The sequence below is a fragment of the Nestor notabilis genome, unplaced genomic scaffold (genome assembly GCF_000696875.1).
Source record: "Nestor notabilis isolate BGI_N333 unplaced genomic scaffold, ASM69687v1 scaffold28483, whole genome shotgun sequence".
Lineage (NCBI taxonomy): Eukaryota > Metazoa > Chordata > Aves > Psittaciformes > Psittacidae > Nestor > Nestor notabilis.
Window position 1 is genome coordinate 1 of NW_009921011.1, and position 26,054 is coordinate 26,054.

Consider the following 26,054-nt stretch of genomic DNA (forward strand, 5'->3'; position numbering starts at 1 on the left):
GTTGTGGGGAGGCGGGTCCGCCTCGGAGCTCACGTCTCACCTCTCCCTGGTGGTGTTTGTTTAGTCGCTGCCCTCATGCACTGTGCTTGCTCTGCAGCCATTTCCAAGCTGTGGGGACTGCTGTCAAGGAGGATGCCCTGGAGCTGATGATGCACGGTGGGTATCCGCTCTTTCTAGCTGAAGTAGGAGTAATGGGGAGGTTGCTCTCCTTTGGCAGCTCAGTGATGATATAAAGGCTAATGTGACTTGACCAGCTGGGTTGCACCCTCAGCCGATTCCAGTAATACGGGCCTGTAATCTTGGTGGACAATGCTGAGCTGTGTATGTTCGCTGTAAGGGCAGGCCGACAAAAATTCCCCTTCTCCGCATCCCTGGAAAATACATCTTTGGGATGCATCAGCTCTGAGTGAGTGTTTCCATGAGCTGGCAAGGGGCTGTGGGGATAGGATAGGCCAATGAATCCAAGGTTTGGGTTGTAGGGAGCAGCCCACATTATAGCTGGTAAGATGTGAGCACACATCTTTGGTAATCTGACGACTGCTCTAAGTCTCCGAAAGAGAGGTCGGCTGAGGGGCCTGGCAAGGAGTGCTCATGACTTTCTGCTTTTCTTCAGTGGTATCCCATCATTCCCATGAACTTCCTGCCATCTTGGGTGATTCTGGGCTGAGCCATGCAGACCGCACTGCTCACCTCAATGCTCTCAAGATGAATTGCTACTTGCTGACTGGCCTGATGGACGCTTTTGAAATGGAAACCTTCAAGAGTGGTTTGTTGGAGGTGGGGCCTGGGGGAAGATAAGGTCATAACAGTAGGAAACATGTAAGCTTGCTGAACTCTCTGGTATCTCTCTGATGTTATATCAGAGCATGATGCCGTAGGCTTAAATTATAGGTTTAAACTAACAATAATATGTATGACTTTAACATAGTAAAATACAGCAAACTGTTCTAACTCGCTGACACGGAGGGAGCAAGGAATGTCCAGCTGACAGGGGAGGGAACATCATAGGACTGATAACTAAGGAGGCAATAAATAAGAGTAAGGATGCTAGCCTTCAGGATTACAGAGGCTGGAACAGAACAAAAGCAAGGACATACCACTAACTGAGCACTAGGACCTTGTGGGCATGCACAAGCACTGAGGTCAGTCAGTGAATACAGCGAGGAAGACTGTAAGCGACCACCAGAGACCCCCTCTCTGCAATAAAGAATGCTGCTTTCTAAAACTCCACATCGAGTCTTAGAGAGTTTCTCAGGCTGACTTTTGTGGTAACAATGTGGAGTACTGGTGTTTCTATGAAACTGTACATGGAACACAGCTAAAGGAACAATGCTGTAGCATATAAGTAATTTTCTTTTCAGAGGGAAGCAGGGTGGTGATGGTGTTTTTTCTGTTGTCAAGCTGCTGATGTATTGCATTTTGTAATCTTCTTTCTAGAACAAGAAGAACCATACCAAGACCTCTGGATCCCTATGGGAAGAGGAGAGGGAGCCGCTTTTACGGCTGATCACACAGCTGCTGCAGCTGGATCTCCGTCAGCTTTGGGGTGGTTCAGTGGTGGAAGAAGAATTTGTCAGGTATGGGATGGAATGGATGTAGAGATGGGATGAGTGACTGATTTTCTGGAAGAGGGAGTTAAATGTTAAATCTGCCACTGAGGTGGTATTACAGCCCTCTGCAGGGTGCAGGTTGCTGGGAAACTGAGGAAATTGTCTTGAGGCAAAAGCAATGTGTTTAGGAACCGCTTCCTTTCCCCATGTAGGCGTCTCAAATTTAGATGCTATTCCTCATTTTCTTAAGGATACTGGAATATATCTGGTTTGAGAGAAATGCAGTGTGTTAGAATGATGTTGGTGCAAGTTGTGATTGTGAGTTTTGCTGTCTCTCTTCTGTGACTTTAGCTTAATGACAGGAAGCTCCTACCGTATCCTGGAGAATTCAGCTATCGGTCTTCAGAAGTACCGGGCCACACGGGAAGCTGTGACACATCTGCTTGCTGTAGCCCTGGTTCACTATGATCACATGTTCAGTGAGTTCCTGCTCTTCTGCCTTGTTCCTGAGGACATTCCCAGTTGCTTTCCCTGACCTCTTTCTTCCTTCTCACGTGCAAAAGATGCCACTCTGAAGATCACACAGATGCTGCAGCACTTTGAGCATGTAGGTGCAGTGTTTGCACAGGCAGTAAGCCTCTGGGTTAAAGAGTATGGTCTGAAAAGCCTGGTGGGTGAGTTGCTAAGGTGAGAAAAATACCCCAAGGCTTGTCCTTCTATCCCTAGCAATTTGAGGCACCCTATTCCTTATTTTGTCTTTCTTTGCAGGGAAGTGGGACAGATATGTCCTCAGGATCTGGCTCATGATGCTTCTGCGACCAAAGGTTATGCCGTCTTTATAACTGAACTGGCTGAACAGATTCCAGCTCTGGTGCTGTCAAACATGAGCGTTCTCCTGCGTCACTTGGATGGCGAGGTACATTCCCGCTTCCAGAGAAGCCAAGTGGTGATGTTGCAATCCAGTTTTTCTGTCTGAAAACAGAACCTCTTTCACGGAGATCAAATAGCCAAAGCATGCTCTTACCTAAAAGACGCAAAGGAAACAGAAACCATGACATCTTTTGTCTGGTTGTCACTCTCACATATCAGGGAACAGGAGACTGCTTACTGTCTGAGATCCCAGCTGCTCACTCTTGTTTTTCAGTACTTAATGAGTTTGTCATTGAGTTACTTTTTCTTAATTTGTTCTTAAAAGCCATTAAGTGTTTCTCAGTTCTTAGCTTCTGTGGACCTAGCTGGAAAGCAGGGTTGGATTACGCTGTCTTGCGGGCAGTCATGTTCACCCGAGGTTAATACAAAATCCATAATGGAGAAATTCACTTAAGGCTGGGGCCTGGGCCTTAGAAGGCCCAAATTCTGGGTCATACTTCCCCTTGACATATCAAGTTACGTATTTTTGTCTGTTCGTGGTTCAACAGCTCTCCTTTTTGCAGAGCTACATGATGCGAAATGCCATTCTGGCAGCTATGGCAGAAGTGCTGGTGCAGGTACTGAATGGTGACCAGCTGGAGGAAGCTGCCCGTGGCACTCGGGACCAGTTCCTGACCATGCTGCAGGCCCACGTCTGTGATATCAACAGCTTCGTGCGCAGTCGCGTGCTGCAGCTCTTCACTCGAATCGTTCAGTGCAAGGCAAGTCTGTGCTAGGGAAATGGTGCTGCTTTAGTCGTCCCTTCCCCTGCTGTGTTTTCTAAGGAATTTCTGTCACCCTGCTCTTTGTTTACAGAGACTGGAGTTGAACAGAGAAAGGTATTGTCCCTCTGTAGTGTGGAGTCTGTGGCTCCTTGTTCTCAAGAGACCAAAGGTTCTAGGGGTGAGGGAACTGGGGAACACAAATTAAATGCTGTTTTTCATTAGTGGGACAGACTAGAAGGAAGAGCACAGTATGCAAGCTGGTTTTGGACATTGGTATGGGAAAGCGTCACCCTTGCTAGATAGATTAAGACTCAACAGATAATCTAAGTCCTTGCTTTTGACAGAGGCTGGACCAGAAGATATTCAGAGATCCCTTCAGACCTAGACTTTCCTATATAAATCTATAATCTATGCCTTTTAGTACATTAATACATCTGCAGTAAAATAACTTTTTCTGAGTCTCTCAGCCTTCTTAATAACTTTGTCTCTGCTCTCATTTTGTATTAGGCCCTGCCTCTGACTCAGTTTCAGTCTGTGGTATCGCTGGCTGTTGGGCGTCTTAAAGACAAAGCTGTGGTAGTAGTTAAAAATGCGATCCAGCTCCTCATTGCGTTTTTGTCCAACAATCCCTTCTCCTGCAAGGTAATTGACTAGTATGATGGATAGACTAGATGTCTGTCTGCAGGCTGAATATCTGCAGTGTGCTATAACCAGGGTAGCAGCCTTTCTGAGTCTTGTGGGAGGGACAACATAGCCTTTGATTCTGCAGGTGGGAGTTTTCTGGTTCTCCCACGTTCAGATCTTGCTTTCTCTGGCTCTGTCCTCACTTGGTGTAATTGATAGGTATGCTGAAGGTCAGGAAGGATATGTTTGTGGGAGAACCTGCAGCAGTTTGATTTGAATCCACTGTGGGGTTTCTTAGGATCAGAATTAGAACACAGCTGCAGCTGTGTGTTTATAGCTGTACTTTCTCCTGGTCTTTTGAGCCTCGGACTTACAATTTACAGCCATTCTCATTCTCTAGGATAATGGCCAGAGTCTACTATTCCAGGGTTATGTGAAGGGTTTGACAACTTAAAGTGGGAAGTGGAAGAGAAAGGGGAGTTGTAGCCTTTCAGAAAAAGAAAGGATGAGTAACATATTTCTTCTCTTTCTGGCATCTTCAGCTAAGCTCTACAGACTTGAGTGAGCCACTGAAGAAAGAAGTGCAGAAGCTGCAAGAAATGAGGGATCATAGCAGATCCGTAGCAGGTAATTCCCCTTCTTCTTCTTTCTCGTTCCCAGGGCATACCAGGGTTTATTTTTCCTTATCTTAAATTTTCTCCTGGGTTGTGGTGGCTTCTATCTCAGATCTTACTGGTGTGAAACAGTGGGTCCAGGTAACAGGGATTAAATTCAAAACAGGTTTTCATACTGTAGTGTTATAAAAGGGCAATATCAATATCCATATCTAGGTCAACAGTCCATTTAGCTAAATATCCTATTTTCAGGGCAAGAACTGAAATTACCTATGAGCACCCTCCCAGGTTTCCATTTTCAACCATTCAATGACTGCTTGAGCCATAATTTCGGTCAGATAATAATTTAAACTTGATTAGCCTTGAACCTGGTGCTGCCTACAAAACAATATCAGATGATGGTTCTCTCTTACCTGTCAGGTTTACCCTTAGTAATTTCTTTTTTCTTTTTTTTTTTCTTGTCTATTCTTACTGCAGTGTGGATGGGATCAGCAATGGGGATAGTACCTGCTGGGGGAGGAAAGGGAAACAGAGTTCCTAAGTTCCAGATTAGTTTCTCTCCCCATTTAGGATGTTGTTTGGGTCTCCATGTTCTTCATTCCCTCTGGTTTTTGTTTGTGGTTTATTTTTATTTTTTTTTAGTAGGTCCAGTGGTCACCCCAGAGGAAGAGTGGGAAGCAATGCTGCCAGAAATTAGGGCTGCCATACAACAGCTCTTTCAACCACTGCAGGAAGGGGAAGAGGAGGTGCTGGAAGTTGAGGAAACAGTGGAGAGTACATTGGAGCAAATCACTGGGCTGCTGAAGAAGCTGAACTACAAGTAAGAAGGCTCTGTAGTTTGAGAGAGTGTTTATCCCAAGGGATGTGTTGGTTTCTTGTTCTCTGTTCAAGAAGGGGTTTGAGCTCCAGGGTAGAGGGATAATTTCCAGTAGCATTAACTGTAGGAAGACATTGACATGGGCACCCAGCACAAGATATGGGCAGGAGATGCTTTCCCAGGTGTTCAGGGAAAGTTGGATGGTTTCCCTTGTGTTGTGCCCTGATGGGTTGCTGATGTTCTTCTCTTGGGCAATGTCATTGTCCAGGAGCGCAGCCCGCCTTACACAGAAGGCCCTGTGTCGCTTCCAGGGGAAGGAGCCCTTCAGCAGCCTTATGGAGGAAAATGAGGAGGCTACAATCCTGGGTGTTCTGAAGAGACTTTACACAGGTAGATGCTTCACATGGTTATCTCTCTTCCTTAAGATCAAGCTGGTGCCAGAGCTAGACTAAAACCCTCTGCAATGCCCTGTCCCTCCTTCTGACTTGTGGGGCTTAGTCTGTGTCTGTGTGTACTTGACAGCTGAAGATAGAGCTGCACCATCTCTGGATCATTTTCTCCTCTAGTGGCCTGGCATTTTGGCTTGATCACATTAGTCCTGTTCTTGATTTCTGGTCTGAACAGTCCCGTGTTCCCAGTAGAAGTGCATTTCTGATGCTAGGGAGAACTAGCCTTTGCCTTCCCCCTACTCTGCCCTGATTTTCCCTTTTAAGGCCTTTAGGGAGGTGTCAAGTTCAGAGTAATCCCTTCAGCATTTTAATAGTGTTTACCCCAACTGGACCATTCCTGTCTCCACCTGTGTTTTAAGTTGGCATTTCTGTGGTGCATCACATTGTAGTACTGGAACTTGCTCTACAGTATGCTGAGATGTTGTCTTTGTAGCCAAGTCTGGTGGGAGAATTTGGATTTTTGTCTCCTGGCTCTTGGAAGGTGTCACTATGGAGTGGAGAGAGAAGGGTTAAAATGCCCTGAGCCATGTCTGTTTCTCTTGTACCTTCCGTACTGCTCATAAAACAAGTGTTCATGCTGTGCAGGTTCGTGCCCAGGTGAGAACAGCGAGGATCCTCCACATGGCAACAATAGTCTTGAAAATGAAGACGCTGTACCAGAACAGCAGTCTCAAACAGAGCTGATCAAACAGGAGATGTTGGTGCAATACCTGCAAGATGCTTACAACTTCTCGGTGAAAATCACTGAAGCCCTGAACCTGATCAGCAAGTTGATGTATGAAAACTGTGTCTCAGGTGTGTGAAATAATCACATGGCTCCTTTCCCCTGTTCAGCATTTCCAGATCTTTCCTCTTGCTGAAGAGTTGATACGGGAGTAGTGCAGCTCCAGGGGAAGGGGAAAAGGTTGGAGGAACTACTTTTTATGGAACAGATGTCCCAGGCACTTCCAGGATATCAGAAAAGCAAGCACTGTCTAAATGGCTGTCATGAAAGGGCTGTGTCAGAGCATGAATGGGCTTTTCAGGAATCTGTTGTTTTAAATACCAAGGTTAAAAATGTTTTTAAAAGCCAGGTGACCAAAATGACTTAATTTATGGAAGCTTCATCTCAGCTAAGGTTCTCCCAAAGTAAGCATGCCCAGTGAAGCTGGGTTCTGTTACCCGCTCAGTGCCCTGATGCAGCTTCAGGTGTTATGCTGCCCACAAGAGGGAAGCTGGGAGCTTGTCTTGTCCACTTCACCTTTCCTTACAATTTATTCTGTATCTAAAAGTGATCCTGATCAAGAGGTGCTATGGCCTGCTCCTCTTTAGAGCTATAGTTGAAGGTGGTGATGAGTAGAACTTTGAATATGGTCTCTGTGCTCTTCCCCTAAATGCACTGCATTAGATTTAGCTGTTAACCTGTGCCCATTTCCTCTAGGAAGTCTGTTTTTGTACTAGTGACCCCTTTCTGACTTCAGCAGGCAGTAGCAGTGATCTTGGATGTTTGTAGGGCTTGCTGTGAGAGCAGTATGCATATGAGTATGTTTTAATGGGCTCTCTAATGGGAAAAGAACTGCACTAATGCAACTGTTCTCTCTCTGCAGTGGTGCAGGAAGCCATTGAGTTCTTTGTGACAGTCTCGCAGTTTGGTGTGTCTGAGGCACTGACTGGAGTCCGCAGGATGCTCCCCCTCATATGGGCAAAAGAGCCTGGCATTAAGGAGGCTGTGCTGAATGCCTACAGGCGGCTCTACCTGAGCCCCAGCGGGGATTCAGAGAGGTATGGCTCTTATTCCTCCCCCCTTTTCTACTGGGGAGCTGTTGGGAATAGATGGAAGAAGAAATCCAATTTGTCCCACTTCACTCTGAGCTGAAATGTGAGGTTAGATATCTGAGTATCCCAGTCTTCCTTGGGGACCCACTGCTGAGCTTCTGTTCTTGGTTTGTCACAGTGTTTGTGCGTAGGAAATTCATGCAGCAAAACTCCATATGAGACCTTATGAAAGGAGAAATGGAGAATTACTTTAAACTGTTATCAGGCACTCTCAGTTAACATGCCACTCTTATCCAAAGCACTGCACCAAGATACATGTGTCCAAATTATCTGGGTAGGGTCTCTGTGATAGGTAACAAAGGGTGCCAATTATGAATGTTCATCTGGTCAGCAGGCTTCCTGATTGGCAACAATAAACTGATTTTCTTGGACAGCTCTTTCAACCCTTTTGGGTTGATTATGGTTGATTATTTGGTTGTTGATTATGGAATCATCCCATGTCTAAGTCTTGCATACTTCTGTGGGCAAAGTTGTTGCCTAAAATTCTATTTTGGGTTTCTAATGGCTGTAGTCATCCTTTGGGATAATGAGAGTTGTACAATATGGTCTAAAGTTGGAGGTATTTTTCTGTTACCAGAGCTGGCTTTTTGCTGACAAGTCATGCATGCTGTGGCCTTATCTGAGTATGGGCATTCTGCTTCTGATGTACACAACACATTCCTCAGTGTTTACTGCCAGTGGTGCCCTTGGTTTTTCAGTGTACATTGTTTCTTTATCCCTTGCGCTATACAAGGTTAGTTGTTGTTATCGTTTGGGTGCTTTCACACACATTTCTATTTATATTTCATTCAGACCAATCGTAAATCTGTTTGTGACAAATCTCTAAGCATGGTAGATGAGAGGATGTTAACGGGGTCTTTGTTGCTGATCCTTATTGAGGATTTAGGGGTGGGAGCTGGGTACCACTTGCATGCTTGCTTCTTCCACACTAGAAAGGAGCTGTGTCTCCTCTCCTCACTTGCTCTTTTTTCTTAGCATTTGCCCACATGTATAATCCTGTTGGATATACATGCTCTAAGACAAGTGTGATCCATGGTGAGATGCACCATACTTCACCCTCATTTGTACCATCAGGGCGATAAAAAGCACCTACTACTTCTTATTTCTTCTTGATAGTATTGCCTGGAGATGACTCTCCCCCAGTTTGAGCTCTGGCTTTATTTGTTCATAGACAGATTTTCAGTTTCTTATGCTCTAGGGAATAGTACTTTGACTTGTGGTTGAGAGCAAACTGGCAAGTGGCTGGTGAGTGCCTCTTGTTGGGTTTTTGAGGACTGAAAGGAGCAGAAGTGCACAAGGCAGTCGACTTTTGAGCCTGTGTCATGCTTATTGGCACTCGAGCTGGGAGACTTGAAGATCTCCAGCTTGTGGGGTGGGAAGTTTTCCTGTCCCCAGGGATCAGCTCTGTTGTCTAATAGATTTTCTCAGCTCTATGAATAGGAAAGTAATTGCGACAGCTGCTTTTTCTTTTTAATATATATTTTTTAATAGTTGTATTTTCTTTCCCCGCCTCAAAGGGCCAGGGTCCAGCACTTGGTGCATTCTCTCTCACTCATCATGGTGGATGCATCGCTAGGAACAATACAGTGCTTAGAAGAAATAGTGAGTACTTGTATTGCCTGGGTTTGTGTTGTATTTGTGCTTTAGACGTCTATTAAAATGGTAGTCACTGCAGTTAATGTCTCTGTTGGCTTGAAGTCCATTCTCCTCTGCCTCTCCCTACTTGTTATATTGCATAGAATCGACTCGGTTGGAAAAGACCTTTAAGACCATCAAGTCCAACCATTCCCCAGTACTACCAAGGCCACCACTAAACCATGTCACAAAGGGCCTCATCTACACATTTTTTTAACTCTTCTAGGGATGGTGATTCCACCACTGCCCTGGGCAGCCTGTTCCAATGCCTGATCATCCTTTTGGGGAAGGAATTGTTCCTCATCTCCAGTCTAAAATGTCTCTTGCAGATCTCGGAGTTTGTGCAGAAAGATGAAATCAAGCCTGCTGTGATCCAGCTGCTTTGGGAGCAGTTCACAGAAAAATCTCAGTGCTCCTCACTGGAACGACGTGCTGCTGTGATGCTGCTGGGGATGATGGCACGGTGAGTCCAGGGACCCATCTGATCATGGCAGTGGGAGAATATAAAGGGAGTCGATTTTTATTGAAGAACTGTGGGTGCTGCATCAGGTGACATTTTGTTTTGCAGCTTCAAAAGCAGTAACCACACCATGGGGTAATGAAGCCTGGAAGTAACCATAGTTGTGCTGTGTCCCACCAGCACAATCTCTGAGCATGACAACGTTACTTCCATTGTGTTCTGAATGTCCATCCTTTCTCAATGCTCACTGTGTCACAGCTTTGCAGCTTTATGGATAAGAACAGTGAGAAGCTCCCACACAGAGATACCTGCCCCCCTTTCTGGGGCAAAAAGAGTCTAATTGCTCTGTAAGGTTTTAATTTTCTCAGTTTCCCAGCCCATTAACCCTTTGAGGGCAGGGGGTGGGGTGGGGTGTGAGTTTTGTAGTGGTGGTGTTTTGTTTCCCACATTAAGGAAGGACATGACACGTGTCACCAGTCCTGAGCTGTTGGACTCTTTTCTATTTTGCAACATTTTTCTTTGTCTTACCCTTTTAAATTTTGCTCCTTTCTGATAAGAAAAGAGTCAAGAATCTTCTTCTTTTACAAAGGGAGGGTGTGCCCAGTGTTGTTCACTTTGGAGAATCTTGTCTCTTAGTGGAGTGTGGATTATACTGGCTCCTGTGGAATATTGCTTGCTGCTCCTATAGCTATACCTTGAGCCATTGGATTCAATTTTTTCTCCCTCAAATCACTGCAAGACACAGGGAGTATTTCTTCTGGTTATCTATAGTTCTGTAAACTTTCAGCAGCAACTCGAGTAATACCTCCCTCCCTTCCATTCCACAGAGGGAAGCCAGAGATCATAGGTAGCAACCTGGATGTCTTGGTGACAGTAGGGCTGTCTGAAAAGGTATGTGAAGACTATCGCCTGGCTCAAGAAGTATGCAATGCCATCTCCAAACTTGCCAGAAACCCTAAGGTAAGACTCTTAGTTCTTGAGGTTATCTAGACACAAAGAAGGGAGAGGAAATGGTTTGTATTGAGAAGGGAGAGAAGTGATTACATTTTTACTGATTCTGAAATTAAGTAGGTTGGGACCATTCAGCAGCACCTGGAAAGCTTAGCACACACCAGTGAACATCTAATAAAAGAACTTCCATTAGGTAACAGATTGAATTGAATTAGTAAAGAGTTCACTGCACCAGATAATCTGTTTTCCTTTCATTTCTCTTCCTCAGCCTCCTAGTTCTAAACTGATTTGTGTTTTCTCAACCATTAAGCCCTTTCCTCTACTGATGTTTTCTGGTGGTGTGATTCTTTTGCCCTCCATATTAATTGATATTTGGGAGTTGTCAGCTGTATAGCTGAATATAAAACGTGGAAGGTTTCCAAACCTGCCCATGTTACACTTGCAACATGATGGTCAATGACTTCTTTGTCTGGGGAACGATTTATACTTTTATTTTAATGTACGTGGTGGGGGTGCAGTTAAGTTTGTATGTGAGAAGGGACTGTACTGTAGATACTTGAATGACTGTGGGAACTCTCCCTCAGTCAGGAATTCAGTACAGAGAGTAGGACTGTAGTGAATTGAGAAATTCAGTTTCCAGCTACTGAAAGCTTGTAAATCCTCAAGTAAATCCTTTGTTTTGGTCAAGTATATCTTGATCAGGCAGACACAGATGTGCTGTGATATGTTGGGCGTTGTCATACTTGGTTAAGTATTTCTCTGGGTTATCTTATTTCCAACTTAAAACATAGAGGGACTGATACAGAGTATATGCAACAGCCTAAGTGTGAGGTGGTGTTAAGTCCACCTCACACTATCCTCTGTAATTTCTGTTGGTGATATTTTGCTCTTAAACAAAACCTCGTGGTTCTGGAGTACCCCTAGGCAAGGATATTTAGTTGCCTTACTGCCAATAACCCTGAAGGTGCTCTAAAGGTTTCCCTCTTCATTCATTGTGGAGAATGAGTAAATAATATCAGAACTTATAAGAGTAATTTTGGGATTTCAGAAGAGTTAAGAGTTATTTGAAGTTAAATTAGTGGATCTGTGTGAGTTAGCCTGGGATCATCATTTGGCTAAGCTTTAAATCCATGCAGTGCTGCCACCATGCCTGCAAAGTGACAGTGATGTTCCTGCTGTATATTTAGCTGCAGAGCAGTGCTGGATGTCCCTGCCATGGGCTTAGCATGGGTTTGATTAGCATTGTGCACACAGTAGAATTCAGTACGGGGAAGGGCATGGGGGGATCTCTTAGGTGGAAAGAGTAACTCATCTGTTGTCTCTGCAGCAAGCACTGGGGAAGAACGGTGCACCTTTTCGGCTGCCACAGGACCACATGCTCTTTGGCTGCCTGAGTGAGACTGTGAGTGAAGGTGAGCTGAAGTCAGAAATAGGATTGGAGGAGATGAAGTTGCGCTGTGAGACAGCCTGTGTTGTTGCTGATATGCATGGCACATTGCTCTCTCCTCATCAGGCTTTGCCCAGCCAAGTTGTCACTGGATCCCCTTCATGGAGGCAGCAGTAACACTCATCTACCAGCTAGCCGAAGGGGCAGAGGAGATAGGTGCTCACATCCTGCAGGTGTGCAGTCAGCAAGCTCTGGAGAAGCTGAAGGAGGATGATGGACAGAGCGCTGGTGAGGAAAAAAGCTGATGAAGACAATCTGTAGCCATGGTTTATAATGCTGTGTTTGGGTGGCCTACAGTAACTGCAGGAGGAGAACAGAGCTGAGGGGCTGGTGGAGGTGTTGGTGTGGAAGGGTGAAAGTGCTGTGGAGGAATCTTTGAAGCATGGAGATGGGTTATACAGTGGGACTTGGCAGTAACTGATGGGGGAGGAGGTCTAGGTCAGCACTGAACTGTAGTAATTTTTCTCTGCTAGATCCAGGGGATTCTTCCGGCAGAGCCTCTGATGGTGCTGGCAGTCTCCCCACATTCCTGCTGATGCACCTGGTGGCCCTTGTGGGGCAGGTGGCCCTGCAGCAGGTAGCGTATTTGGAAGTATCAGTGAGTGCAGAGCTACGCAGACGCCGTATGCTCAGAGAGGAGGAGAAGACCAAGAAACATTCTGACAGCAGCACAAAGAAGCGGAGATCCCAGGTGAGAACTAAAGGGTTTTTTTTCTTATGAGCAGCTCTTCTGGTGTCCCAGCTACTGCTACAGCAAACTTGTGGAGAATGCACTCCTGAGGATGCACAAGATCCAGGTTAACATGTGCTTTGGGAGTAGAAATGGGTATGTGTTTGTCAGGATTGACAGGGAGGCCCTGGAATGACCCTGCTCCATAAAGCTTTCGTACTGGTCTTGGGGTTTGAAGAGGCAGAGGGGAGGGAATGCAGGGTGGTGTTTTGGCCATGCTTATCTTCCTGTTTCAGACAAACATCTTTTCCATTCATCACCTCCTTTCTTACCAGTGCAGTCTTTTGCAATTGCTGCTAGTGGTGAGAAACACCCATTTGTGCTCTGAGTTCTGGAAAGGGGCTTCTGCAGCCTTGGTCCATAGGGCTTGAGAGTGCTATCCTCTCTCAGGTGGTAATGAGGGAAGCTTAGTAGTAGCTTTCTTAATGGGATCTGTATGATAGAAATATCATTTGGTTAGGTTTACCTCAGCATGTTTTCCAGTGTGTAGTGAGGCTGACTTTCCTGAGTAAGAGTAGAGAAAAATGTGTGTCTCTAGGTAGCCAGGCTCTAGATGCCTGTACCACTATGTCCAGAGAAATTTGTTTCCTTCCTCATCCACGCTGCTGATCAGTGTCACTACCATTTCCCACACAGAATGAGGTTACTATGAGATTTTTCCAAGAAGCAGCAATTGGACGCAGATTTGTTCCCCGTGCAGAGTGTCTATGTCTCTCTTCTTCCCTTGTGTTGCTTTTGCCTTGCTATAAGATTTCCTATAATCTTGCTCACAAGACCAGCAATTCAAAAGCCACTTTGAACTTCTTGCTTTTAGGATTTGCATGTTCCTTAAGTTGTGCCAGGCTTGGTCATGGATGCCAAATGTGTCCTATGTCTACCTCTGCTATGTAGCGTCAGTAGCTTGGGCTTTCGTTTCATTGGTGTTCTGTGGCATGTGGACTGGCAGATCCTAGACTACTATTCATTAGCTTCATTTGGTTCTTAGGGTAAAGTGGATTATAAACCTCCATCGGTCTGGTGTTCTCAGCTCTAGCTGTGCTGCTGGTAACAGGCATGCAACTCTTTGTGAAGGAAGGCGTTGGTTTTGCCTGCCTATTTTTTTTACAGTCTTCCTTTCTGCACAGAGCACAGGAAACGAGACCACTATGGATGAGGAGCTGGGCCTCGGAGCCACAGCTGATGACACCGAGGCGGAGCTCATCCGCAGTATGTGTGAGACAGAGCTTCTAGATGGTAAGTGTGGCTCTGCCTGCCTGTGAAAGAATAGGTACAATGGGCAACAGATCCAGAAGGAGGAAGGCTGTTTATGTCAGAAGGAAACACTCATTTTTTTTGTCTGGTGCCAGTTTCTATGTAGGCTGTCTGTTTCTTTGCCCCTCTGGAGATGGTTTTTCAATGGTGAAAGTCAATCAGTTTCTGTAGTTTGCAGGAGTTGTGGGATAAATGGAGTAACTTTCTTAAAGAGGGATGCACAAACAGTGCTCTTACACTTGCTGTCTTTATCCCCACTGTAGGGAAGCATCTGTTCTCTGCCTTTGTTCCACTGTTGCTCAAGATCTGCAACAACCCTGGGCTCTACAGTGATGCAGGGCTCTCGGCTGCTGCAGCCCTAACTCTTGGCAAAGTCTGCATGATCAGGTAATGCCCAGTCCTCCTGGTGTTCTCTTCCCTACCTTCCTAGTACTAAAGCACAAACATTACAACTCCTTTCCTGTGGAAAGAACAAACAAAAAGAGCATCCATAGATATTATTTTTCCTGTGTGTCTTCTGTCTCAGAGATGGGATTTTGGTATCTATGCTTTCTTTTCTTTACCCTATCTCATCAGCTCCGAGTTCTGTGACTCCCACTTGCGCCTGCTGTTCACTATGATGGAGAAGTCCAGTCTGCCTGGTGTGAGATCCAACCTCCTTATTGCAGCAGGAGATCTGGCCATCCGTTTCCCCAATCTGGTGGAGCCTTGGACGTCACATCTCTATGCCAGGTAATGCTAGATTCATTGCTGGCAGAGGACACATGAGAGCTCTGTGGAAGGGTAACATGGGCCTCCAGAAGGTGAGAATGACCCAGGAAACCAAATTTGAAGGTGGCAAGAAAGGCACACAGCTCTGTGGAATGGACTGATGTGGGTATCAGTAGCTTGAGATACTCATCTGCTTCCTCTGGTAACTATACGCTTCCACCAGGTTGCGGGACCCCTGCCCAAGCGTGAGGCAGATGGCTGGACTGGTGATGACTCACCTCATCCTCAAAGACATGGTAAAGGTGAAGGGCCAAGTGAGCGAGATGGCAGCTCTGCTTTTAGACCCCGAGGAGGCAGTCATGGGAGTGGCTCAGAACTTTTTCAGTGAACTCTCCAACAAGGCAAGTGGATGCTCGGGGATTTTGCTTCACAAGAGTGGGGAAAGGCTGGTGGAGGCTGGGCCAATAACACAAGACTTGAGTGTTGGAGGAAGGTGTTTTAGTGGTGTATAGCAGCTGTCTGTCTGTCCTTCTAAATTGCCTAAATGAGGAGAGAGAAAGGAAACTTTGCAACATGAGTTTTGTCTCAAGCCTGATGTTGCCAAATTTGACCTCATCCATTCACATCAGAAAGCAGGCTCCAAACCAGTGTCTTGTCCCTTGCTTTCTTGTGTATGCCTAGCACAGGGTTGGGAACAGTTTTCTGCAGCTTAACTTCAGGCCTTACTACAGAGTTCCCTGACCTTATGGCTCAGGCAGTGCATCATCTCTGAAACCCTTCAGAGTTGTTTGTGTGACATTAAGATACTTAAATTGAAGTAGTTACAGCCCAAGCAGGTAAGAACAGTAGCAGTGTTACCCCTCTGTGCTGTTTATTCAACACAAAGGCTGCTGTGGGCCCCTCAGAGTTTGAGATGTACTGCCTGAGAAGCTGCAATGATAGTGGGGCATTACTGTCCTGGCTTGCTGTGTTAAAAGCAGAGCTGGCCCCCTGACTGCACTGCCTTCCTGTCCCTGCAGTGATGACAGATTTATATGGCAAAACCATGTAAAAGCAGTGGCAAAGGGAATCTGGATTGGGTTGTTTCAGGCAAGATGGAAGGCAGCTCCTTGGGCTCTGCTGCTGTGTAAGTTTCCTTTATCAGGAAGCTTTTTGGTTGGGTTGTGACAAGGCTGGGAAGTGAAGAAACTGCATCCAGGTCTGCCAAAGAGCAGAGCTGTTGCAAACCAAGGGTTGCAGTTATTGTCTTGTTGGTGGGTTGTTTTTTCACCCCTTAACTTTGGCCAAGTAGTCCTGGATAGGTTTGGTTGACTGTGTACAGCTTTCAGACAGTAGATTTGGGGTGGGGAGAGAAGAGGTAATTTTAAATGGGCAGCTTATTTGGCTTGACTTTAGCTGTCCTTCATAATTCTGTATCATGTAGAACCTTGTATTCTGCACAGGGTAATGCCATCTATAACCTGCTTCCAGACATAATCAGTCATCTCTCAGATCCTAACTGCAGCATAGAGGAGGAATCTTTCCACACTATTATGAGGTATTCTGGGGCTAAAGAAATCTCTTTTGACTGGGACTATGTTTATGCAAAGGGGGTGACAGATCCAGGGGAGGGAAACTACAGTGACATATACAGTATGCCTTTTCAGTTGTTCTCCTTGATCTGACTTTTTCAGTCTGTATCTGAAATGGACTCATGCTGAGGGGAATCGATTCTAAAGCCATATAGTTGGGGGTGAGGAAACTCCATAGAGAGTTTCCACTAGCTCATTCAAAATGATTTTTCCCTCTAGAAAAGAAAACAGTTGGGTTTGTGCATAGGAACATGGATTGCATTAGGAGAATAGGACAGATTTTAAAGACTGCTGCCTTCGTCACTTTAGGGGTGTACTGGCTTTTTGTAAGCAATTTTAGCAAAGTTGTAGTTAAAGTAAAAGGTTTGGGGGTTTGGTTTTGGTTTGGGGTTGGTTTTTGTTGAATGGGGGGGTGTTTTTGTTGGTGGGGGTGTTCCCTATAAAGCCTTACTCTGTAGCATAGAGACATACTGGAATATTTCAATCTGAGGGTACTGGTTGCTCATAGACAACACAAAGAATGTCTTTAGTGGTAAACGACAGAAATTTTCCTGTCATATCTGAAACTTAATCACATGAGGGTTTTTCTGAGCTGCCTGAATCCCTGTGGATTACAGAGGGGAGTGCTAGACAAAAGTATTGCTGTTGCTGAAGAAAACAACAATACAATCTCCAGTTATTTTTCGACTAGTCTTTCTGTCCATGAGAATCCAGTGCATTTAAGAAGAGGGATGGAAATTTGGACAGGTAGGAACTGCAAGAAAAGCACAGAAAATGTCTATTAGTGAGGCTGAAATTGGGACTGAAAATAGTTTATGGCTGCAAGAGCAGATAGGAAAACATGGGATCAGGTTAGCATTTAAGTTCTGTTACTGAGTAATGCTCACTTTTGCATTGGTTTGAAATACAGCAACACACCTTCAGCAAATTAATAATGAAAGAGTGACAAGAATGGTTTTGAAGGGGAAAAACAATACTGCATGCCAGCCCACTTCCCTCATGCTAGTCTGCCAGCACACTTGTGAAGTGAGGAGCTTGTCTGGAGGTGTTGCACACTCTTAAAACTGACTGGAAGGAGTGGATCAGAAGCCAGCACTGCAGCCTTTTTGACATTCCTCCTACCTCAGACCCCACACATGTTCTCACTCTAGACCTACAAGGGTCTTTGCTTTAGCTGGATTGCTTAGTTTCATCCTAGGTAGGTGCTATTATATGAACACAGTTTTAATTGTACATTATGTCATAGCAGCTGTCCCCCAACAGAGCCTGTGGTTACTGTTTGAAATATATATATGCATATATATGCTTATAGCATCTCCTGAACCAAGTCTTGTGTCTGCTTTTGGAGGCATGCCAAGCTCTTGTGTCTTGTTTTGGAGGACCACACAGCTGACTGCTGGATAGGATAGCTGCAAGCATCCCATGGTGTAGGCAGAAATGGGGTTTCCTCTCTGAGCTCTCAACTTGGCCATTTTTTTTTTCCTTTGCAGACATCTCTTCTCATATATTACAAAGGACAAACAGACAGAGAGCTTGGTGGAGAAACTTTGCCAGCGATTCCGGACTGTCAGGTGGGTCATAATCCTAATCTTTCTGACCAGCAAGTCTTCTTCTTAGGAGTTGTTAGGAGAAACTAGCTTGTATATGGTGGTTTTAACAGGTTCCCACCATATTCTTCACATGACAAAGTAACAAATGCTGACACAATCTGGATTAGGTGTGTGTCCCCCCCCTTTTTCTTTACTATGTTCCTCCTAAAAGTACACACATCTTCACTCCCCACCTCCAACCCCATGAAGAAACAGAGTAGACATTTATCTGTCCTTCTATCATGTACTTTCAGTGATATCTTCACTTTACTTTCCACTGGATTTGGTGCACCCTGCCTTCCTCCACTCATGTGGGTTTCCTCCTTCATTGTTGTGGCTTTGCCCTTGAGGTTTAAGCTGTGTCTGCTTATCTTGGCCATTTGTACACAGTGCCTGGGCATGTGACCTGCTCAGTTGCTTCAGGGAGTTGCATATTCCCCAGAAATAGTTGGATTTTGTTTCCTAAGCTGGAGTGGAGAGTGGCCGCTCTCTCCAAAATTGCCACTCGGGAACACTGGTGAGCTCTTCACATTTGTAAAGGAACATCTGTGTGTAAGCCATATCTGGCCTTTACTAAAATGTCCTCGTATTTCTGTTCCACAAAGATGATCAGTTTAATGCATGCTAGTGGTAATGCTAGAGCAAGACTCTTGCTCCAGGCTTAAAACAGGCACTTACCAGAAAAGACTGTGCAGACACCATCACCCTCCTCAGCGTTTCTGGAGTTCTCAACTTAGCAACATGCCAGGTAGTATTCAGACTTTAAATGTGGAAACAGCTGGATGCTGCAGGTTTGTTCTTCATCTGTCTGTGTTTGGACAGTGCATTTTGAGAGAGTATATGCAGGACAGACTTCTGGCTCCTCCACTTTATATATATTAATAACAGGGGCTTTGGCCCAGCTATTTTTCTTCCCACTCCATCACAGAGAGCTACATTAAGGATGTTTGTTTGCCTTCCACCCCCCCGCCTTTCTTTTTAGTAGTTTTGCTGGGATTTGAATGTTATCCTCCTTTGATATAGCCATTGTTATTGGTTCACCTTATCTTAATGAAAACTACTTTCTTCATGTAACTGTCCAGGAAAGAGAGAGAGAGAAAACATCAAGTACAGCTTCTGCTTGAGACTATCTCAAACATGTGAAAATAACCAGCCAGGGGGGTTAAATTATTCAGTTGAAATAAGGCCCTTCAAGAAGATCCTCACCTCACTGTGTTTAGGTTTTTTTCCTTTTAGCCAGCAATAACTTATGATGCTTTTTAAACAAGTGACTGTGTTCTTTAACAGTGAACCTTCATGTCTTTCTGACAGACACTGAGTCAGTGTCTTTGGTGTAATCCAATGTAGTCCATGCTATGGCAGGCTGTAACTGACCTGTAACAGAACAACCTCATTCTCATGTTTTGCAGGGCAGAAGCACCTGCAGGAAACACTTTATCCTCATGTGCTGTAGTTCTAGGTAGCACATACTCATCCTTACACACCCCTTTTCATAAAATCTCATGGCAATCTTTGTCTTTCCCAGAACTGAGCGTCAGTATCGGGATCTGTCCTATTGCCTTACTCTGCTTCCCATCTCGGAACGGGGCCTTCACAAGCTGCAGGACAACTTTGACTGCTTTGCAGATAAGCTCCAAGACCCAGCTGTCTACAGTTGTTTCCAAACTGTGCTGGCTCGAATCCGCAGAGCAAGCAGCAAACCTGAGACTAAAGTAAGGATGGGGGGCAAGTGTCCAGGCCAGGAAAATGACTGGAAAGACTTGCGGGTCTCCATTTTAAGCAGGCTACTCCTCACCCCGAACAACTTATCAAAGAACTTTATGGCAATTCTGCTATGGATGAAATACTTCTTAATTTTTTTTTCCCCCCCCTACTGTGTTCCTTCTCCATCAGGCTCTGGCTGAAGAGCTGGAGCAGAAGCTGTCTGCCTCCCATAACCGAGGGCTGGATTCAGCAGAGACATGCCAGAAAAGTAGCGCAACTCCAATGCCAGAGCCAGCCAAGCGGAAGCCAACAGGAAGTATGTGCCTTTCGTGAGACTGCAGTCTTCCCTCTGATCCTGCAGTCTAGCAGGGACACCTAGGGACACTTCCTCAGCTTTACAGGCAGAATGGGTGCAAACTGTCTTGTTTTGTTTCTTTACTTGGCAGGTTCACGCCGCCAGCCCCTGAGCACAGCTAACAGGGATGAAGATTTTGTCACACCCCAGCCTCGCACCCTCCGAAAACACCAGCGTGCCAAAAAGCACCCTCCATCCAAAAAAGCTATTATCACATTCTCCAGTGATGAGGACAACAGCTCTGAGGATGGTAAGGCATTGTGCATGTATGCTCTGAAGGTGAAAAAGGAGAAAGACTATAGATTTGGCCCACGGGTATTCCTTTAGTAATGGGCAGAATGTGTGCAGGGCTTCAGAGCACTGCCTGAGTTGCCTGTAGATTTCTCTGCTCAAGGCAGCAGAGTGCTGGTTATTGACACGTTTTACTCTTTTTAGAGCTATCGGCAGAATTAAGAGAGGAAGAAACCCCCACCAAAACAACTCCCATCACCAGATCTTCAGCCCGCCGGCTGCGCTGAGGCAACCATCTGCTGCTGTCTTTGACTAAAAATAAACCTTGTTTTATGCAGCAGTCATCTCTCTTGTCTGAGCTACCCCATAATATGACAGTGCTGTAAATGAGGACAAAATGGAAGTTATACACAAGGCTAAAGCAATTCCAATGCTGTCTTTTGGTGTCTCCACAACAAAAGGCAGTGATGAACATAGGTCACAGAATGGTTGGGGTTGGAAAGGACCCCTGGAGATCACCTAGTCCAACCCTGCTGCTAAAGCAGGTTCACCTAGAGCAGACTGGACAAGTTCTGACCCCGGAGGGTTTTGAGTGTCTCCAGAGAACATGGAACTAACTTCTGGTGTTTCAGCTTGTGCCTGTTGCTGGGCACTAGTCAAAAGAGTGGCCCCATCCTCTTAACCCCTGCCATTAAGATACTTGTATGCATTGGTAAGATCCCCCTCAGATGTCTCTTGTACAGGTTAAATAGGCCCAGCTCTCTCAGCCTTTCCTCCTAAGAGAAATGCTGCAGACCCCTGATCATCCTTGTGGCCTCCACTGGACCCTCTCCAGTAGCTCCTTGTCTTTGTTGCACTGGGGACCTGGGAACTGGATGAAGTACTCCAGATGAGGCCTCAATGGATCAGATTAGAGGGGAAGGACTTCCTCATTCGACCTGCTAGCCATGTTCTTCCTAATGAGCCCGGGCTACCGTTGCCCTTCTTGGCCACAAGGGCACATTGCTGGCTCATGAATAACTTGTCCACCAGGACTCCCAGGTCCTTTGCAGAGCTGCTTTCCTGCAGGTCAGCCTGTAACCTGAATTGGTGCATGGGGTTATTACTCCCGCAGGTGCAGGATCCTACACTTGCCTTTGTTGAACTTCATGAGGTTCTTCTCCACTGAACTCCAGCCTGTCCAGGTCTTGCTGAGTTGGCAGCACAGCCTTCTGGTGTGTCAGCCACTCCCAGTTTTGTATCATCGGCAAACTTGCTGAGGGGATGCTGCCCCTTCATCCAGGCCATCAGTGAATAATCTGAATAATGAAACTAAGTTGATCTTATAAAAAATCTTTGGAAGAAAGTCTTTAAGAAGAACCAAACTAACAACGAAGTGCAAAATGCTCATTCTCTTCCTCTCTTAGCAGAGGACTGATATATATAATTTTGCTGGGTTTAGGCCCTTTTATGTTTGATCATTTTGGAAGCTCTTGCCCTGCAAAAAGCCCAGCAAGGTTTTGAGGGGAAGTTACATGTATGTTTTTCTTCTGTAGGTTCTCCTCAAAGAAAAGTTGAGGGATTGGGGGATGAGGACAGAAAGGCTGGCTTAGGCTATAACTCCAGTGCTTCAACAGAGCATATGCAAAGCCAGGAAGAAAAAAACATAACTTTTAGAAGTTTTAAAAAAACACCAAAATACCACTAAACATAAAAGCTTTAGAATTCTCTTTGCCTAATTCCAATTTGCTCAAGTTACCAAGTGTACTGGTAACATTGGTTGTTTCACTGCACTTTTTGGAATATGTTTGCTGGGAAGCCAGTTATGTTTCAGATGAGAGTGGCACATAAGCTCTGTCCTTCCAGGAGTGCCACATGAGTGCTCAAGTTGGTCCTGGCACTCCTTGGACTGCCATGTGAACACGAAGTGCCCTAAATGTGATTTTGTGTTATTCACACAATGTTTAACCTCCTGCCTCACTGGCAAGTTGGCATTTGTCCCAGAGCTGTTACTACAGAATTATTTCCTCTTACCTATCAGACACCTAGAAAGCAGGCTGGTCACCAGCTGGGCAGGAGTTGGAAAAGCCCTCCCAGCAGCAGGCTCCTGATCACAGTCCCTGTCTCTGAGGATCTACCAAGTTCCTGCAGCTGTTGTGGTCACCCTGGGTTTGCCAGCAAGTAGAGCCTGTGACTCAGTTCTCCTCTGGCCTGGCTGCACAAATAGAGATAAGAGACTGCTATGGACATAAACGTGATTGTATAAAAGAGTAGTTGAGAGACTGACGGGGTGAAGTACCTACCCCCTTGTCACCACTAGTGTAATACCCAGATACCAATATAAATACTACAGCCCCCCCAAAATTCAAAGCACCCCAGTAAGAGATAATCATGTGAAGTATAAAGATCAGAAAGCTACAGCAATATTGTCCCTCTCTCCCATCCTCCCTAATAGAATACTTGGTGAAGGCCACATGAGACAGAAGCAGCAGCTATGGCATGAACAGTAAGTATAACACACAGTTGTGCATGCTGTACATGTTTCCACCACCACCACCCATGGGATATGTCGCTCACAAACGGGACTGAAAGAAAAAGAACAGCATATATGGATTTCTAACTAGGCTCAAGGCTTTACAAGTCTGTGCAGTAATTCTTGCATATGTTTGTAATATATTGACAATACTGCCGTGAGGGAGATAGGAATGGGGAAGCAAGGTAGCCATACAACTGTCTAAACATTGGCTTTCCTTCAGGCCATGCTTTTGCTTCAGGAGAGACGCGATCACCTTTCTGAGACCGAAGGATGGTTTGGCAGTCAGTGACTGGACTGACACAGTGGCTCCTTCACTGCAGTCAATCTTAGGTTCTTTCCTGGGCACAGCACTGCCTGGTCAGGGGAGAGTAGGTCTGTGAGTGGGAACTCCTGTTGGTCCCTTTCTGCAGGCTGTTCAGGTGGACCAGCCCCCTCTACTCACTGGCAGAGGAGGAATTAGCAATCCTGTGTCCTGCACAAAGGAAATCCTGCAGAAAGACAAAACAAAATCCAAGAGGGGTTTGAACAGCTACACAGTGGCTGCTGCCTTAGCTGGTTGCTGCCTTTCTGTTTCTTTGCAAGCAGTGATTTCAGTAGCTGCCACATTGACCAGGAATTGCTATGGAAGAAATAATCCTACTCCCTCTCTTCTGACACAGTGGGAATACTCAGTGCCAAGATCGGTGGTGTTTCCATTCTCTGACCATGGTGGGCTCTAAACTCCTACGCATGCAACCAGTGGAATGATGTGACACTGTCCTTGCTTCTAGGGCCTGCAGCAATCATCAGCCCTTTCTGTCACCATGGGCCGAAGTGCATCTGGGTTTCCCCAGGGTACTTCACACAGTTCCTAGCCCTCCCACTCTTCAGTTGCCTTGCTCCTGGCCTTTATAAGCAACTGTGATTCAGCAGACCACTTTTCTGGTGCTATTGCAGGCTCTAGGATCAGTGCCTCAGCATCAGAGGGGGAAGGGTTTCTATAGAAGAAACTTGTTAGCACCAGAGAAGAAAGAAGGACAATAACCTATTTGAGCCTGTGAAAACTGGGGCAGTCAGGGACTCGTTGTCTGCCAAAGCCTTTTCACTTTACAGTCATGGGCAGCACATGTCAGAACAACTATTCAGTTCTACTGCAATCCCAGCAGGGATCTGGGGCACAGAGCAATTGTAACTTCATGGCACCTAAGCCATCAAGCACCTGCAATTTATTGAGATTTTGCTGGATTTGCAAATTTGCAAGAATTTGCAAGAAAATTTGCAAATTTTCTATAGTCTCTGAACTTTCTTGCTTGTTATGGGACAGTGATGACTTCTTCCCTCTTGCTAGCCCCAGCCTTTGCTGGACCAAGGAAGGGACCTGCCATTTGAGAGCTCAGAGCCTGTCCATCTCTGCAGGGCTCTCTGCGTGCAAGTGGGCTGGAATTTGGAGCAGTTGTAAACACATTTCTAGCATTCTTCTTGTAGTATAGGGGCCACCACATTCAAGGGATACCAGATCAAACCACCTTACATTTTGTAAGTATAAAGTGTTGTTGCTTTTGTACTTACCTTTTGCTCAGGAAAGAGTTGACTCCTGGAACTGGTGCATTCAACCTGAGATGCATTTGCCTGCGGCTGTCATGCTGGGAGCATGAATGCTTTAGCACACTGACTCAGCTGCTTCTGGATGGTCAAATGTGACTAGGAAGTACAGAATAACATCCTCTGAGACCTCTTGCATGTAGGATGAAGACGTGCGCATTTCCCATCCTCCTTCCTCTCTTTCCCATCCTTCCAAAACTTTTACACCACAAAACTCCATTCCCCACTGCAACCAGCACACAGATGCTGCGTGCACATATCCCACACTCTGCTTGTGCACAGCACCCCGTCTGAATCCTCGCCTGAGCACCACATCACTTGTGCTTTGTAGCTTAAAAGGCTGGTATGAAAGCAATCCTGTTCCCCATAAAATGTCTCAGTGGAGGCCATTAGCCGGGGCCTAGGGAGCACCTCCATTTGTTGGCATGCCCTGGATAGCTGGCCCAGGCAAGGGGGTGACAGGGCACTGCCAGACAGGATCACCAGAGCATTGCTCTGGAACCAGCAGGGTTGCAGGTATCAAGCGAAGCCAACATACTTGGATGCTCCCACCTATGCAAAGCCTCTTCTGCCTCCAGCACTGGTTTTCCAGACTGAAGTCACACACTTTCATGGACTGGATGAAAAACGATTCATAAAGCTTTCTGGCTCCTTGGACTGGGAATAAAGGGATCCAGAAATCTGCACCTGTAAATGCAAAATGCTGGGAAGAAAGGATGGGAAGAAAGACAGGGCAAATATCTGAACTGTGATACTTGTTATCTCTGCAAAAGACCTTTTTATTATTATTTCATTAAATATATATACATACACAGAAAAGCAGGCAGCAGAGCACTGCCTGTCAAGTTTTGGCCCAATTGTTTTGTGCAACAGTACTGAAGAAAGGGAAGTGTAAGGTGTTATTAAACTCACCCAGCACAACCACTACTAACCCTGTCCTGGGGTACAGTTCCCCCACTCTGCTCCCCTGACAAACTTTCCTGATTAGTTTCTGTCTTCACACCCAGGCTGACTTCTGCACCCTGATCTCCAAACAGTGACCTCATTGCCTTGTTCAGCTGGTGAGAAACTACAGTAAAATAGGAGAGGAACAAAGGCAGGGGGAACTAATGGCCAAAAGATTTAGGAGGTAGGAATCTGCTCCTTGCCGTCCTGCTTCCATTGTGCGCCTGGGCTTGAGAAAGTGCAAGCTGAGCCTCAACGAGCTCTTTTCTGTCCTGGTTCCTCTGGAAACTCGGACCAGCCCTCCAGATGGTGACTCAGGACCGCCAGCCTGCAAGTTACATGCCCACTAGTACTTAGAGCCATGCTCCCATCACCGATACAAATCCCATAGAGTTAGCGCTGGAATTCACACACCACCTGCAGCAAGAGCTCTTCATTCCCAGGCCAACCAGCTTACCGAGATACAAGTATTAAAAATGAAAGGCTTTATTGTCATGGAGCTGAATTTGTGCGAGCTCTGCGCAGTCAGCAATGTGCCAACCATTGTAGTGGTTGCTCATGCTGATTAGAGAAATAGCATTAACAGCATTCTCCCTAGAAAGAGTATGTTCAATATCGTGATACAATGCAGCCTTCAATGTCCTCCTTTGGGATATGTTTCAAAGTGTCACCCTGTTCCTGACCCTGACAGATACCTCCAGGTCCTGGCCAGCAGCAGCTCAACTCACATTTGTCTTTCCAGACACTCAGTAAACAGCTTTGTGTCTTTTTTCTTTAAAGGAAGGGGTCTTGCTGAGCTCACCCTGAAATATATCACCCTGGACAAAAGGGCTGAAAGGTTAAGGAGCTCCGGGGGGTGGTTCCGCAGAGCTGGG

At 45.7% G+C, this 26,054-nt stretch overlaps 1 protein-coding gene across 1 annotated transcript; it reads left to right on the forward strand.

Moving 5' to 3' along the window:
* Positions 1–97: 97 nt before the first annotated feature.
* NCAPD2 (non-SMC condensin I complex, subunit D2) lies at positions 98–20,475 on the forward strand (the record flags this gene model as incomplete). Its single annotated transcript, XM_010010952.1, is given in 30 exon segments — positions 98–156; positions 614–793; positions 1,436–1,577; positions 1,902–2,029; positions 2,114–2,237; positions 2,319–2,466; positions 2,984–3,181; positions 3,692–3,826; positions 4,351–4,435; positions 5,065–5,242; positions 5,508–5,629; positions 6,274–6,483; positions 7,275–7,449; positions 9,021–9,105; positions 9,468–9,601; positions 10,426–10,558; positions 11,877–11,961; positions 12,063–12,224; positions 12,470–12,674; positions 13,853–13,959; positions 14,241–14,364; positions 14,554–14,709; positions 14,912–15,089; positions 16,131–16,225; positions 17,750–17,830; positions 19,374–19,560; positions 19,742–19,868; positions 19,999–20,086; positions 20,088–20,157; positions 20,343–20,475. Coding segments are annotated over 30 exon segments (3,919 nt in total), but the record flags the coding sequence as incomplete, so codon positions are not given.
* Between the last annotated feature and the right edge of the window lie 5,579 nt (positions 20,476–26,054).